Source organism: Bubalus kerabau, chromosome 16 (assembly GCF_029407905.1).
Source record: "Bubalus kerabau isolate K-KA32 ecotype Philippines breed swamp buffalo chromosome 16, PCC_UOA_SB_1v2, whole genome shotgun sequence".
NCBI lineage: Eukaryota > Metazoa > Chordata > Mammalia > Artiodactyla > Bovidae > Bubalus > Bubalus kerabau.
In genome coordinates, this window is record NC_073639.1 from 38,926,111 (window position 1) to 38,942,245 (window position 16,135).

At 43.2% G+C, this 16,135-nt stretch overlaps 1 protein-coding gene across 2 annotated transcripts in view; it reads right to left on the minus strand.

Annotated features, from left to right (window-relative positions):
• Window positions 1–15,611, minus strand: part of FGF2 (fibroblast growth factor 2) — a 55,580-nt gene extending 39,969 nt beyond the window's left edge. The window contains exon 1 of one of the 2 annotated variants that reach the window (XM_055550573.1): window positions 15,076–15,607. In XM_055550573.1, coding sequence (XP_055406548.1) covers window positions 15,076–15,253 — 178 coding nt within the window. In that variant the 5' untranslated portion in view covers window positions 15,254–15,607. Of the gene's footprint in view, window positions 1–15,075 lie in introns of both variants that reach the window. The other variant, XM_055550574.1, reaches the window with a different exon arrangement.
• Between the last annotated feature and the right edge of the window lie 524 nt (window positions 15,612–16,135).

The window sequence follows — 16,135 nt, forward strand, 5'->3', positions numbered from 1 at the left end:
AATAATTTCCTTTTTTATGTTGATAAAATGGAAACCTTTCCATTCTAGTGCATTTATATCATTTATGATATACCAGGCAATGGTGTAAGAGAATTGCATTTCTCAGCTGGACTACTGCAATAATTCCCTAAGGCTCCTCCCTACTCCCAGCCTTATACTCTTCAGTGTATCCCACAAGCCTGTCTGAGTGATTTTATAGAAGGCCAAACCTGATACTCTTACTCTCCTGATTAAAATCTTTCACTGACTTCCCACTGCCTTGAGGATCAAGACCAAAGTGTTAGTATGGCTTACAAAGCCCATCAGAATCCAGGCTCTTCCACATATCAGGACAAAACTGTAATTCAAAAAGATTCATGCACCCCTATGTTCACAGCAGCACTATTTACAATAGCCAAGAGACAGAAGCAACATAAATGCCCACTGTCAGATGAATGAATAAAGAAGATATAATCTATACAGATACATATATATACACACACGCACATTTACATAAAATGGAATATTATTCAGCCACAAAAAATGAAATAATGCCATTTGCAGCTACATGGATGGATCTAGAGATCATCAGACTAAGAGAAGTGAGAAAAAGACAAATACCACATGACACCTCTTATATATGGAATCTAAAATAAGACAGAAGTGAACTTACCAATGAAACAGACTCACGGACACACAGAACAGACATGTGGTTGCCAAGAGGAAGGGAGTGCAGGGAAGGCTGGATTGGGAGTTTGAGACTAGCAGATGCAAACTATTATGTATAGAATGGATAAAAGCAGCAGCAGCATATAGCACAGGGAACTATACCCAATATTTTTTAATAACTTATAAGGGAAAAGAATCTGAACAGAAATAGATACATGAATGTATAACTGAATCACTTTGCTGTACACCAGAAACTAATACCACACTGTAAATCAACTATACTTCAATTAAAAAAAAAACAAAAACAAAAACAAAAACAAAACAAAGAATCTGGGCCCTTTCCTGTGTGGCAGATCTTACCTCTTGCCCTAACCCTACACCCTAGCCATGGCAACATATTTGCAGACCCCAAAGCATACCAAAGCTGGTGCTGCTTCTTGTCCTTCAGGCCCTTCTTTGCTTTCTAAGAAAAATTAGTTGAGTTGCAAAACATATATGTAATAACCAAATGAATTCTCCTGCTGCATGGGGATATTAGCCACATCACTGTTAAAAATGGTGTGGCTAATCTAGCAGAAATTTGTTTAGAATAAGTTAGAATAAAGTTTCTAACTTTGTTTAGAGTATGAACCTAAAGCATCACTTTCTGGTGATTAGAGAGTCAGCTGCCTGGCAAACATCTACTTGCCTCCCGACATCCAGTGGAGCAGTCGCTCCTGTCTGAAGCCTTTTTCCAACTTTGCTGTGAGAATCACTGTCCTCCTTGACATGATCTCACCCATCCCCCAGGACACAGCACAAGCAAAGCAGCCATAACATTTTGGTGTCAATGCTGACTTACATCTTTCTCATCCTGTCAGACAATACACAGCTTAAGGAGCAGAAGCCTACCTTTTTTTTTTAATCAAAGTATAACTGATGTACAATATTGTGTTAGTTTCAAGTGTTAGGTGCCTATCTTAGTTGACTTTTAATCTCCAGCAGCCAATGCTATATAGGACTTTATAGTAGACATTTTGTGGTTAAAATAAGAAATCAATAAAAATTTTTATCGAGGTATGTAACTTGTCTGGCCCCAAATAATATTTAAGATGAGCTACAAAGATACAGACAATATACCAAGACAAAAAAAATTTTTTAATGGTTTTTAAATAAGGCAAATAGGAAATAAAAATTTGTGAAGCCAGGATTGAGATTATCATACTTGCTAGAAGCAGACCACATATTAGGCTTTCTAGAAGCCAGTAGCAATAACAAGCTTCCCAGAGTCCATAAGGTTAAAATAAACTGGCTGCCAAGGAGAAGCATGAACTAGTCCCGACAGTTACCACAGAGAAATTTCCCTCAGGAGACCTCAGAGTGGACACTATGTAATGAGATCAACAGCAGCTTGAAATATTTCTTAGAATTAACACAGACACCAGTTTTGCAAAGATGTTACTCCCAAGAATCATTCACCATAAACTACAGACTCAAATCAACACATTCAAATTGGCTCTTCCTGACAGCTGGGTTAGTTAGAAGATACACCTTAGTTATGAGCAGCAGTGTCCTTGACATATTTTGGGCCATGGACAACTTTTGGAGAATCTGATAAAATGCTGTGTATTCTCCCCTCAGAAACAACACCTTGATATAATATTTTATATATATTTTCAAGGAATTATGGAAACCTGGAGCTTGTTCATGGACTGTCCAGGTTAAAATACCCAACCTGGAAGGAAGATGTACTATATCTCTTTGAGTCAGGCTGAATTATAAAGAACCACATATATTAACTGTCAGCCATGGTGAGCATTAGGCTTCTTCCAGAAAACAGACGTACCTAGTAGGAACACCCTCTCACTGCTAGAGGTGAGGGCATGGGCAAGGCCAAGAGTCTCCAGAATCCTATACACAAAAGCTCTACAGTTCAACATCATTAAGTATAGCCAAAAATAACAAGTCTGGAAAAGATTCAACAGAGGTATAACCAAACAGGTATCTCAACTGGTGTTTTTTTTCCTAATCTCATTAAAACACTTGAAGACTATCTACTTCTTGAGTAATGTAGCTTCCTGCAATGCCTTTCAAGAAAAATTCGTTGAGCTGCAAAACATCATGTAAATCACTAAAAATTCTCCTGCTGTATGAGGATGTGAGCAATACTGCCAATAGCTGGGTGAAGGGTCTAGCAAAAAGCTTTGAATTAAAATGAGAATCTAAAGCTTCACTTCAGGGTGGTAATTAGAACACAGAGTCAGCTGTCTATAAAGAATACTTTCAGAGCATGATAATAAATCCATATCACCAATTTTATCTATCTTTAATTCTTTACCTTTTGGAAGGAGAGCATACTTCCAGTTCATTAAAGGTGATACAGTCCTTGGGTCCTGGCCTTAGAAGCCCAAATATGAAAAAACTCTACTCTCCCAAAGAAAATGTACTTCTTTTGCAGAAGGTTGTTATGAGAAATTTGGTCAGATATTCCACCAAAATAACATGTGAAGCCTATGTATACTGCTACTCTTCCACTATATTTACTATTTTCTATGTTATCTTCTTTTCTCAGTATTCTCAAGTCCCTTGGATTTTTTTCAAGGACCTACATCAGGCTTCCTAGCTACTTAGAGTTTCCAGAAAATACCTTTATCCCACTTTCTGATATATAAGACAATCACTTATCTCCTGGTAACTTCCTATTCTCTGTAATTCTCATAGACTTTCAACAGTGTCCACATCTGTAAGCAATATGTGAACCAGGGGACTAGACTGTTCTGAGTCCATAAAGTTTTTCTAAAGAGGGATAACAAGATCAGAGCTGCTCTCTGGAAAGATACTCTGCCAAGGAACAATATCCAGTTGACTCACCGGTGTTGTGGGCTGAACTGTACCCCCACCCCAAATTCATACACTGAAGCCTGAAGCCCCAGTACCTCAGAAAATGACTATTTGGAGATGGGGCCTCTAAAGAAGGATAAAGTCAAAATGGGGCTGTTATAGAGTGGGCGCTAACCACATCTGAACGGTGTCCTCACAAGAAGAAGAGATGGGGATGTGTGCACAGAGAGGTGACCATGTGTAAGGTGGCTGCTGCAAGCCCAGAAGAGGCCTCAGAAAGACCAGACATGCAGACAGCTGTATCTTGGACTTCTAGTCTAAAGAACTATGAGAAAATCAATTTCCGTTGTTTGAGCCACTCAGTCCACGGTTATCTGTTACGGCAGCCCCAGCAAACTGATACAGATGGGATCAGGTAGAAGGCAGTTGCAACAGTCAGGGGCTGAATGAGAACAGCTGTGGCAACAATGCAGAGACCCCCGTGAGTGTGAAGGGCACAGCAGAACTGAAAGCACAGAGCCTGAGACGGATGTGAAGACTGAGGGGATGAAGAGTAGAAATGTACTCTGCGAGATGGGCTGGTTGGCAAGAAATTTACAAAGTTAAATATATTTTATATTTTAAAATACAGGGGGTCAAAAAAGGGGGACAAGTGATTTCAAGGAAAGAGGAGTTTCATTATAAACACATTTCTAGATGTGTCTGGCTAAGTGCTTTCTTTGTATCTCTTTGTCTACCTTGGTCTTTATTTTCTCAATGAGACACTCAAACAATTATTGATTGACAATCTCACTTGGAGAAGAAGATTAACATTAACATAAAATAGGCCCAGGTCCATCTGCTTTTTTTTCTTTTACTTTTTTTTTTTTTCATCTTACACTATGTCCTTAAATAGTGAGCCTATCTCAAATTTCCTTGAAAGGGCCTAACTAACTTTTTAAACATCCTTTAATCATTCTCTTTGTATTTTCTGCATGCCTTAGCTTATTCTGCATCTTTACAGACTCTATCTTTGAGGTTTATCCCATTCTTATATAAAATTTATTCTTAATTATGTCCTACTCTTAATTTTTAAATATGCCATTTAAAAATCTTTGAGTTCTTCAGAAAGCAATCCCTAAAATATTAAAGAATTGTTTCGTATTAATTCATGACAAATATTTTCTAAATAAAAAAGGATGCAATAAAGGGGTAGAAGAAAAGATGACAGAGACTAACTTTGCTGAGCACAGTAAAGGCTCTGGGAAGAGTTTAAACTATTTTTAAAAATCACTATTTCTGTTCAAATTTACGCCACACCGTCCATCTGAAATTCTGGCCATGAACTGTATTCTAAACACTAACAAATCTGGAAGATACAATTAATTACTTACAGTCACAAAGAGATCATAGTTTGAAAAGCCAATAGCAAAAACTCTATCCCTATCTGTAAAATGAAAATAACACTTGTTTCCTAAGACTATAACATGATTAAACATACTGTTCATAAAGCTGGCACAGAGCATGTTCTCAGGAATTTCATCCATCCATTCAAAAAACATTCAGTAAATAACAAGGTCCCAGGTAAGGTTGTTTGGTGAAGGCCAAACAATGGGCCCTTCCTCTTTAAAGGCACAGGGACATGGCCAAGTTGCCATGGAACCTGCTTCGGTGTCTGGCTCAGGCTGGACAGATCCCATCAACACGTCATGGTTTTAATACCTTCCCTCCAAAATAATCCGTGCCTTACTTTTCCCACCTTGTAACAACTGAAGGCATTGCTGTAATTATTTTTTAATCCAACATGTTGTATTAAATGTAACATATGTCTTCTTCATATACTACTGTCCTCTACTAAAGCTAGTTAGAAAAATTAGCTTCCCAATTTTATTTGTATTATATCCCCATTACTAAATTGTTGAGTTTAATGGATAAATATAAGAATGTAAGAAGAGTTCTAAAGTTCTAAAACTCAAGAAACACACTCAAACTAGAACAGTTTACTTTTCATATAATTGTTTTGACAAATACTTTGCCTCAAAGAAAACAAGGAAATAAGGTAAATCAATCTTACATTTAAAGATTAAAGGTTAAATCTGACTCAGAGAAAGACTCTCCATATTGCTAATTCTAATAAGATGAAAAGTAACAAAAGGAGACCGACCATGCAAAATGCAGGATTATACTATTAAGAATTTTCAAGAGGAAAGGGACCTTCTTCTCTCAAGTTTCCATACAAGTAGTCACCTCCTTCTCCACACACAAACACAAACGCAATTGTCAAACAAGCCAAAGCTAGAAATAGCTATGAAGATAAAGGTCAAATTACATGAGAGAATTTTTTAAAAGAAACATAACCAATAGGAAAAAATGAAAATATATAAAGACATATAGCAAGTATCAAAATATATGTATTATTAGGCAGTAGATTAATTTCATTTCTAATTCAAAATAAAGACTGTTATCAAGTGTTATATTTCAAAAAGTAATTTTTTAAATACAGGTATTATTTGACTCTGTTACTCTCTTCCATTTCCTATTTATGTTATGACCATCTATAAATCTATGAATTGTTTTCTATTTGCAAAATGATTCAGCTCAGAAAGCAGAATGAGACTGGTCATTCAGCAGTCTCTCCCACCCACCCTTGCAGACATCACATCACAAAGACTATGACTCACTTTGTTATACAGTTTCTATCCTTTCAAGAGTTTTAAGATTGTGATGAATACTGGCTCATAAATCTGAATGAATATTAGGATGAAATTATTTGTGCCATTTCCTCACAGCCAAAAGGGATATTAACAATGGTACCAGACAGTTCTTAATCCTAATTTATAAAATGATTCACAGCTTTTAGAAAGAGAGAAAGAGACAGAGGGAAAGAAAGGGATTTAAGGATTAAATATCTGACTCAAGTATGAACTCTCAGATCTATGGTTTTTAATTAGAAGATCACAGCTAGTTCTGAAATTGGCTAGAAATGTTGACATGTTATTCATTAGCTGAAAAGAAAAACTTCCACAATAAAAATTAATCCTAATGAAATGATTGTGTTTTACCTTTATTGCTTCCTTTGAATAATGTGAAAGGTGTCCACAGAAGGAACCACAGTGATGCTACGTTCAACTTATCTGCTCTGCACACTTCATGCTGAAGTGTATATGCTTATTTATTTAAAGTTCTAGCTCATCCAACAATACACATCGAACCTCTTCATGGGCCTCAGCGTGGTCATTCATTTGAGTCCAGGGAATTCTGGAGTGCCTAAAGTCAGTCTCAGTCCTCAGACTAGAAAAGAGAGCAAAGGACTACTAGGTAATGTTTAAATTTTTTAAAATCCTTGCCACCTAGAAAGTTCCAGTAAAACTGAGGGACAGGAGGTTAAAACACATCAAGCTATTAGAGAGAATTTTTCGATAATGCAGGAGAGGACACACGGGTACAGGGCCATGTGAAAGCCACAGGGTCTGACGCAAAGCCTAGGACTGGGGTCAGGAAGGAGGACTAAGTGCACTTCAGCTCAGGGAAATGGCCTGATTCAAGGCTAAGAGGAGAAGGATGTCAGAAGGCCATCAGAGAGGGAGTCAGAAGACTTGGCTCATTTGTTGGATACACACTGAACTTAACACACATTCTTTGAGTAGACAGAGCTCACAGTCCCCGTGCAGGAGAGAGACATGTAAACAATTAATTACAAGAAAAACTGTTAAGTCTACAACACATCCCAACTACTATGGGAAAAAAAGCACAGACAGAAACAACCAAGTCTCCCTGGGAAGGTAGGGGAAAGTTTCACAAAGGAAAAGACCACTGAGCTGGCTCGTAAAAGATCTTTTCAGGGAAAAGTGCGAGTGGGAGGAGGGTGTGAGAGAAGAATTGGTGTGATAAAGGATTTTCCAAAAACAAGGATCACAAGTGGAAAAGCCAACTATAATAGTGATGGTTCTGCCAGTTTAGAGACAATCACGAAGGCAGAGAGCGCTGGCAGCAGCAGGGGAGTGTGGATCGTAAAGAGCTGAAATAACACTGAGCAGGTAGGTCATGCTTCAGAGGGAAAGTCAGGAGGGTCTGTTCATAGGTTAGAAAAGGACAGAGGAAACCAAGAGACAGGGTGAAGAAAAGTCACTGAGGCAGGGATGAATCCCAGGTGTCTAGTTTTGGAGACTAGAAGAAGAATTTCATTTCAGGCAGAAATTCAGTAGGAAGGGTGCCAGGTGGAGAAAATGATGCGATGTTCTGTCTTCTGCGGGATGAATTGAGGCTGCGGCAGTACATCCTTTAGGCAGCAGGAACACGATACTAACACAGAGACAGAAAAGCAGAGATTGAAATGATCTGTGCTGAAAGATTACAAGTACTCAGAAAGATGGGAGAGGCAAAAACAGAGCCTTGGGGGATACAACAGCAAAAGACCGAAGATAGGAGGGACCAGAGGAAAAGACGGTTGGAAGGGTGAGAGGAAACCGGGTTAATGTGCCAAGGAATTCTGGTGAAGACAGAGGCAGACAATAGTGTCAAGCGTCAGAAGTAGGGTGACGAACTGGATAAGTCCATGTGATTGAACTGGAAGACTGCCGGGGCCCAGAATGGTTTAAGTAGAATACCAGAAGCACAATCCAGAGTTAGAAAGAGAAAAGGAGAAGAAGTAGAAGAGAGTACAGGATTCTAGGATACTGGTCACAGAAGGACGAATGAACAATGCACAGCATACCTGAGGAATCTTACATCACACAGTACATGGTAAATATCTTATATGCTTTTTAAAGAAAACAATTTATAATGAGAGCTTTTAACTAATAATCCTGAGCAATGATTCATCTTTTTATAGACTACACCAAAAATGCTAATAGCCAGCTTTTTAATATTTCAAATATGATTACATTTTTCCAAATATAATTGTTACATATAATTATCTTCATTAAAAGGCTAAGTGCCTAATCATATATGTTACTATACCAAGAGAACTGTAAACCTTGACCAGGCTTTGAACAGCATGTGGCCCCTGAGTAGTTACCCACATAGAATGTTTTCATCAGCAGCTCACTTTTAGTGAGAATTCCCAGAGTAAAAGGTACAAGTCTTTTTATGATGTTTATTTATATGGAGAAGTCATGGTCCCTACCTTAAGATGCCAAATTTTCTCAAAGTGCATAAATCATGAACAGAGAAAATAACCCACTCACAGAATCTAGCCAGATCATTACTACACTACACAAATTTCCTTTAAAAAGCAAAACAAAACAAACAGGAAAAAAAAAAAAAACAACCTTCCCTCCCCACCCGCTGCAATATCCTAAAAAAATCTCTGAACTTTACACTTTAGAACTCTATGGGATAATTTAATTTAGAGGGTAACATATTGAGGATGTAAGTAGCCCTTTGAAAATACAAATGCAGGCGACTTCTCTGGTATCCCAGCGACTAAGCCTCTGCACTCCCAACGGAGGGACCTGGGTTCGATTCTGGTCAGGGAACTAGACCCCACCTGTGGCAACTAAGAGTTCACATGCAGCAACTAAGATCCAGAGCAGCCAAATAAATAATTTTTTAAAAGAAAATCCAAATGCAAACACACACACACATTACTGATTACTGTAAATGAATGTGTATTAAGGATATACCAGTCAACTCAAAAGTCACCATATGCAGGAACAGTGACAGGGAACAACTGGGATGAGACATAAATTAAAAACTGAATACTGGCTATCTGTTGCCTCTAGGCCCTCCAAATTTCTTCAAACTAAAAATATCCCACAGGAATTTAGAATGGGACTAATCCGGTTTCTAAGAACTATGTGGTATATGGCTCAATGGGTGAAGTTCCCTGGGAGTTGCCATTTTTCCTTTATTCCCTGCCTAAATTCCTATGGCCATAAATAGCCTAGAGAGAGAAAGCAATAGCTATCCCCTAACAATGGATGACGGAGAAGGCAACGGCACCCCACTCCAGTACTCTTGCCTGGAAAATCCCATGGATGGAGGAGCCTGGTAGGCTGCAGGCCATGGGGTCACAAAGAGTCGGATACGACTGAGAGACTTCCCTTTCACTTTTCACTTTCATGCATTGGAGAAGGAAATGGCAACCCACTCCACTGTTCTTGCCTGGAGAATCCCAGGGACGGGGAGCCTGGTGGGCTGCCGTCTATGGGGTCGCACAGAGTTGGACACGACTGAAGTGATTTAGCAGCAGCAGCAGCAGCAATGGATGCAATAAGGGAACACTGAAAATCATGGTGCCACAACTGCATTTCCCATTGATGTGGTGGCAGTTTAGTTGCTAAGTCATGTCGGACTCTTGCAACCCCATGCACTGTAACCCACCAGGCTCCTCTGTCCATGGGAGTCTCCAAGCAAGAATACTGCAGCGGGTAGTCATTTCTTCTCCAGAGGATCTTCCCGATCTAGGGGTCAAACCCAGGTCTCCTGCATTTGCAGGCAGATTCTTTACCAGCTGAGCCACCAGTGACATAATGAAAATTCCACAATGATAATTGTTACTTGAATTATTTTGTCAACAGCCAAACACCTGACAACATACAAGTTAAGCATAAGACCAGATCCCTGGTTTCAGAGTGCAGAAAATGACAAGCTCAAAAACAAAATAGAACCAAGAATACTTGTTTGGAGAGGATATGGTAATGAGGTTAAGGTTCAAGTCCAAATGTGCTGACTTGTCTTGTTCCAATTCCCAGTAATAGAGTGGTTACCCCAGGCCAGTCTTGCAGATGTTTGTTGCAGGACAAAGGGGCCCAAGCAGGGGGTTTTGAAAAACAAGTAAAGGCAATGGCATGTGAGTAGCTACCTCCCTGTTCCACAGGCATCTTTTGGCCAGAAAATAACAATTCTAATAATGCGAGACCTTATACTGCCTTTTTTCAGTATCGCTGACAGTAATTTCTGAGAATCAATATGTAGATGAACAGTCAATTTTATAATTATAATGTATTGAGGATGATTCTTGTTTTGTCTATAACGTTTTTTCAAATTACATCTAAAAATCTCAGCTATCCATTTAAAACATCATAAATCTGAACATAATACTCAGAATCCACTTTTCATACCTCTGTCAAAATCTAATTATGGGATGGCCACTTTATAAACACAAAGAAAGCCCTCAAGGCATGTCACAAGAGGATATTGCCAGTTCTAGGCTGAAGTCATTTGGCACCAAACTCATTTTAAAAGGCTCCTAAGGTGTGGTAATATCCATGACTCATGAATTGTCCTTTCATTGCTGAACCAATTACACGATTTCCACACTTAAATGAGCTATTGGGTTCTTACTTCATTTGTTTACTGCACACAAATGGCATTAGAGTAAACAGTATGCTTATTAAAGTAAATTGGTGGGATCCACTTGCCAGATATTACCCAAAAAAGGTGTATGTGTGTGGAGGGGAGAGAATCTGGTGTCATCAATCAAAAGTTCCATTGACATAAAGGAAGAGAAGAAAAGGTGGCTTTCTTCATTGCTCCAGGGGGTACAACCAGAGGCAACCTGTGGACTCATAAGAACTCCCCAGAGCGACTATGTCAATATTTTGAAGTGGAGGAAGCCTAAAAAGCCAGAACAGCAGGGATAGTCCGCAAGGGGGCAAGTGGGCAAGAATCGGCAGGCAAACTCAGGCAATCATTTCTGCCTGTGGATCTCAATCTCATCTTCTACAAGATGAGGCGGTAAACAGTTCGTTTTTAATGACCGGGCTGCATGGAATATGTGCGGTGGCAGAGAGGGTGGGAGTCAGACGGGATCTCAGCCCTGCTCCACTTGGGGGTGGGCAGGTCCCTCAGCCTCTTCAAGGCTCAGTGTCCTCTGGAGGCCGGAAGCCGGAGGAGTGTGGCAAGCAGGCGGTCACCTCCTGGGAGAAGACCCAAAGGTCGATCCAGCACTTCTAACTACCTTCATTTTTTCCAAAATAAAAGCATCTGGAATAAATTTAATGCTACAATGTACACAAGCAGCATACTTTGCCCTTACTATGATCCACCACATGTTGAACGTGCTGCCTGGGATCAAATGTGCTCTCTTCCGAACGTTTTCACATGGTTTCAGTACTTCGGGGCATATACTTCTGTTACACATCCCCGTGGGCAAGTGGAAGGGGCCCGGCAAAACATCCGGGACACCAAAGGGAAGGTGGCTGTGCGGCACCCACGCTGGCCCTGTCTTTATCTTGCTTTTACCAACACACTCCTGTCAAATACAGGTTATTTCAGGATTGTGAGAAAAGTGCAGGAAAGTGGGCCTTTTGATGTGAAAACAATTCAAGAGAAAACCCGGGGAGAAACACAGGTGATCTCCAGCAAAACTGGGAAGCTGGAAACGCTGGCGGTGTCATTGGCCCGCCCTTCCTGCAGCTGTCCGCCCGGCCCCACACCATCCTGCGCTGTGTCCCTTCAGAACCTAAGCATGTCCCCTGCCCCTGACCAGCGCCCCACATTCATGCCACCGACTTCACAGCCTCCCCCCTCAACTCGAGTCCTGCTGGCCAGCTTTTGGGGAAGAAATCATGCACATACGATTTAATTCACACGAAATGTTAAAACCGGGTAACTGCTCCACTCCTCCTTCCAGAGGCACCCTCCACCCCGTATCCATGAGGACCCAGGTCCAGGGTTTCCAGCACCCGCCGAGGCTCAAGTCCCTCGTGGAAAACGGTGTAGGGCCGTCGGCTGTCATCCCCACAGATGGAGACTGTGGATTCAGAGAGCACGCTGCATTTGCATTTTAGAAACATCTGGACACAGAGTTAATGCCAAAGGGATAAATCTCCAGTGATAGATTTTGGGTGTATGGACAAACCAGTTTGAGGGAGGGGGCCTTGGGTTTTCCAATGTTTCAAATATGTGTAGATATCTGAACCTTAATTCGGTGGGAAGCTGTAGCAAGCATTAACAGCTTTTATTTCTCCACGTTTGCTGATCAGTTTTGCTCCTTTAGGGGAATGGAGGGGATATGGTTAAGAGGATACTGATATGGCATTGTTTTTCCTATATATTTCTTACCAGTCTCCTCCTGGTTTTGCCAACTATCAGTACACCTTTGATATGTCAAGGGGAAAAGAAAAAAAAACACTGTCCTTAATTAAACATATGTCCAGGTTGGCCTATACAAAAGTCATTTAAATTGATCATTTTTAGGTTTATATTCTTGTCAGTCTACCACCTGGTACAAGGTGATTTTTAAAAATCAGTGCTCTCCACAAGTCTGGATGAGTACTCTACTCTCTACCTTTAAAGGTCTTTAGCTAGTTATCAGGTTGGCCGGGTTTCTCAGCCTTAACACTATTAACATTTACGGTCAGAACATTTTTTATTTTTTTGCTGAGCGATTAGGGAGGTATCCTGTGCACTGTAACATCCCTGGCCTCTACTTAGCAAATGACAGTAGCACCCTTCCAGGCTTGAGTGAAAACATCTCCAGGCATTGCCAAATGTCCCCTGGAGAGTATCAATCCTATTTCAGACCATTAAGTTAAAATAAGAATACAGTAATGATGCCCCAGCCCCAAACTGGGAATACAAAGTTAATAGTTGTGTTTAAAAGGGTGGTAATGTAATATGCAATTCAGAATTATCCTTACTAACTCCCATACATGTCTGTGTGCTCAGTCACGTCTGATTTTCTGTGACCCCCTGGACTGTGCCTGCCAGGCTCCTCCACTCATGGGATTTCCCAGGCAAGAATACTGGAGTTGGTTGCCATTCCCTTTTCCAGGGGATCTACCCAATCCAGGGATTGAACAAGTGTCTCCTGCATCTCCTGTATTGGCAGGCGGATTCCTTACCACTGCGCCACCTGGAAAGCCCAGCCCCTATACAGTTTTGTATTAAAGGAAATAGGGTATTGAGAAGGCAAAGAAAATACCTGCAACTCATAAAATGTCTGGAAGAAAATGTACTAAAGGAAGCTCCAGTATAAACCTAATCTGGGGGAAGAGTTCTGTCTTCTCATCAAAGAACATACAACTTTTTGTGATACTAGAAAAGAGCAAAATTAATTGGGACATATGCGCACCTTGCCCTGTTCAGCTGGGCTACCCTGGCAGACAAGCACAGAATAAACCCCACACAGAAAGATAATTTTGTGAAACCTAAATAGTTACCAAAATAGAGAAAGAGCACTAACTGATATATTGGGCTACAAGCATCTTTTCAGTTTTACTGGATAATGTAAGTGGTTAAGAAAATTGTTTAATTATGGCAGGCCTGAAAAAAGTTACAGACCTGAATCCGTTGCTTGTTGCTATTTTGAAATCAATAAAGACCAATTCTTATGAAGGGACATTTCCCATTACTGAATTTGTCAGCTAGGTTTGGCGGCAGAGTTTTCTCCGCTTCCTAACTCTCATCCCAGAGTGAGAGCTTGCTAAATTCCTTCAGTGTCCGACTCTTTGGGACCCTAGGGACGGTAGCCCACTAGGCTTCTCTGTCCATGGGGAGTCTCCAGGCAAGAATACTGGAGTGGGGTGCCATTTCCTTCTCCAGGGGATCTTTCCAACACAGGGATCCAACCCACACCTCTTACATCCCAGGCACTGGCAGGTGGGTTCTTTACCACCAGTACCACCTGGAGAGCCCCAAAGGACGCACTATTAGCATCACAAGGTAAAGAAGGCCTCTTGCGGGTCTTGGGCAAAAAAAAAAAAAAAAAAAAGAGGATCAAGTTTTCCACCTGAAAACCATTATGGAAGGAATGGCAGAACAAACAGCTTTCAAAACATGTTTTACCTACACTTACAGGATGACAGTTAAAAAATATCTGATCTCTTTGTCTCACTTCAAACTCATCTATTTTTATCAGCCCATTTTATACCTCTTTCCTTCCTCTTTCTCTAGACCAGCGGGTTCTCAAACTGTGCTCCCAGGTCAGCATCACCTGGGAAGTAGTTAGAAATGCAAATGAGGCCCCACTCCAGACCTAAGCGATCTGAAACTCTAGGAGATGGTTCAGCCATGAATCACACAACAAACACACCTTCCAGGTGATTCTTATGCACTCTTAGTTTGACAACTAACGCCTCAGACCAATCTTATTTCTATTACCACAGATACATCATTATTATTTTTACAGAAAATGCAACTGTAGACTAGTAAATTGAGTCCTCTGCGCACTTCAAACTCTCATTTGATCCTCAAACCTGATGCAAGGTATCTTTCCAACAAGGACCTTTTAATTGGTCTGCGGTCCCTCCTGGCTTTGCCCCGGAGACAACGGGCATCCCATAGAAGCGGTCGGAACTTCAGGCTCGGGGCGCGGGCGGCACCTCGCTGAGCCGCTCACCTCTGCTCAGCCGCCGGGCACCCCAGACGCGACAGGTTGTCTGCGCCCAGGGAGCCGCCCGCAAAGCCCGGGCGCCGGGGGCTCGGGGCCCAGGGGACTAGCTTAGCTGAGCAGCCGGCACACTCCAAAGCCTGGAGGAGCGTCTACCGCCACCGCAGCTCGGGGCAGGAGGGGGGCGAGTGGTGAGCCCGAAACCGCCGAGGGCCGAGCGGAGAGAAACCACAAGTCCCACTGGGGTCACACTGAAGAGGAAGAAGGAGCGCGGAGGCTGGAAGGCAGGGGCGGGGGAGAGAACCGCAGGGGACGAAGACGGCACCGGGGAAGACCTGGGGAGCACTCACTGTGTGGGTCGCTCTTCTCGCGGACCCCGTCCACTCGGCCGTCGGGGTGGATGCGCAGGAAGAAGCCCCCGTTCTTGCAGTACAGCCGCTTGGGGTCCTTGAAGTGGCCGGGCGGGAAAGCGCCGCTGCCGCCGTCCTCCGGCAGGGGTGGCAGCGTGGTGATGCTCCCGGCGGCCATGGCCCCACCAAGGCCCTGGCGGGGTCCCCGAGCCCCTGGAGCCGCGCGGGGAGCCGCCGCGCCCCGGCCCCGGCCTCCGACGCGCTCCGGGGCGCGGCCCCGGCCCCGGCCCCCCAGCCTCCCTCCCCGCGGCACGCGGCCGCGCCCGCGAGCCCCCAGCCTCGAGCTGTTCGGCCGCTTCCCTCTCCGCCTGCCCTAGAGCGCGGGGAGCCCGGCGGTCCGGGATCGGGGGGTGAGGGCTGGATGCCTCTGCGGCCGCCGCTCTTGGGAAGGCCGCCTCCCTAAGCCGCAGCACCCGGGATCCGCGGGCACCGCGTCCGCCGGTCTGCTACCCGCTGGGCCGCGGCGTCACATCTAATACGTCTCCACCCCCAGACGCCCACGACCCCCCACGCCCCCCGCCCGCCTCCCTTCCGGCGCACCGCCCCCTACTCGCTCCGGGTTTTCTGGGGCGGGTGTCTGGGTCGGGCGCTCGGGCCGCAGGACGCAAGCGCGCGACATCCGTGCCCCGGGAGCCCGAGGGGGAGAGCCAGGGCCGGGGGAGGTGCGGGGACGCGGCGGGAGGCCCTGGCCCAGGCCTCCATCGCTCTAGGGGCTCAGCCCCGCCGGTTCCCCAGAAGTCGCCCCAGCCCAGCTCCGCGCAGCCCAAACCACGTTTCGACTTTCTCTACATTGAGGAGCTTTCGCTGAGCAACCAGCCGTGACTCAACTTTTCAAACTTTAAATGCAATTTTCTCCCCCAGTCTTTTTCTCTGCCAGCGTCTCAAAGCGTAGGAACTATTTCCACCCCGAAGAAGTAGAGGAATTGGAAGTCACGGAGGATTGTGTGTCAAAATAGGTTTTGAACGTCTCTAATTACCCAAAGACGAAGGGCACGCACTG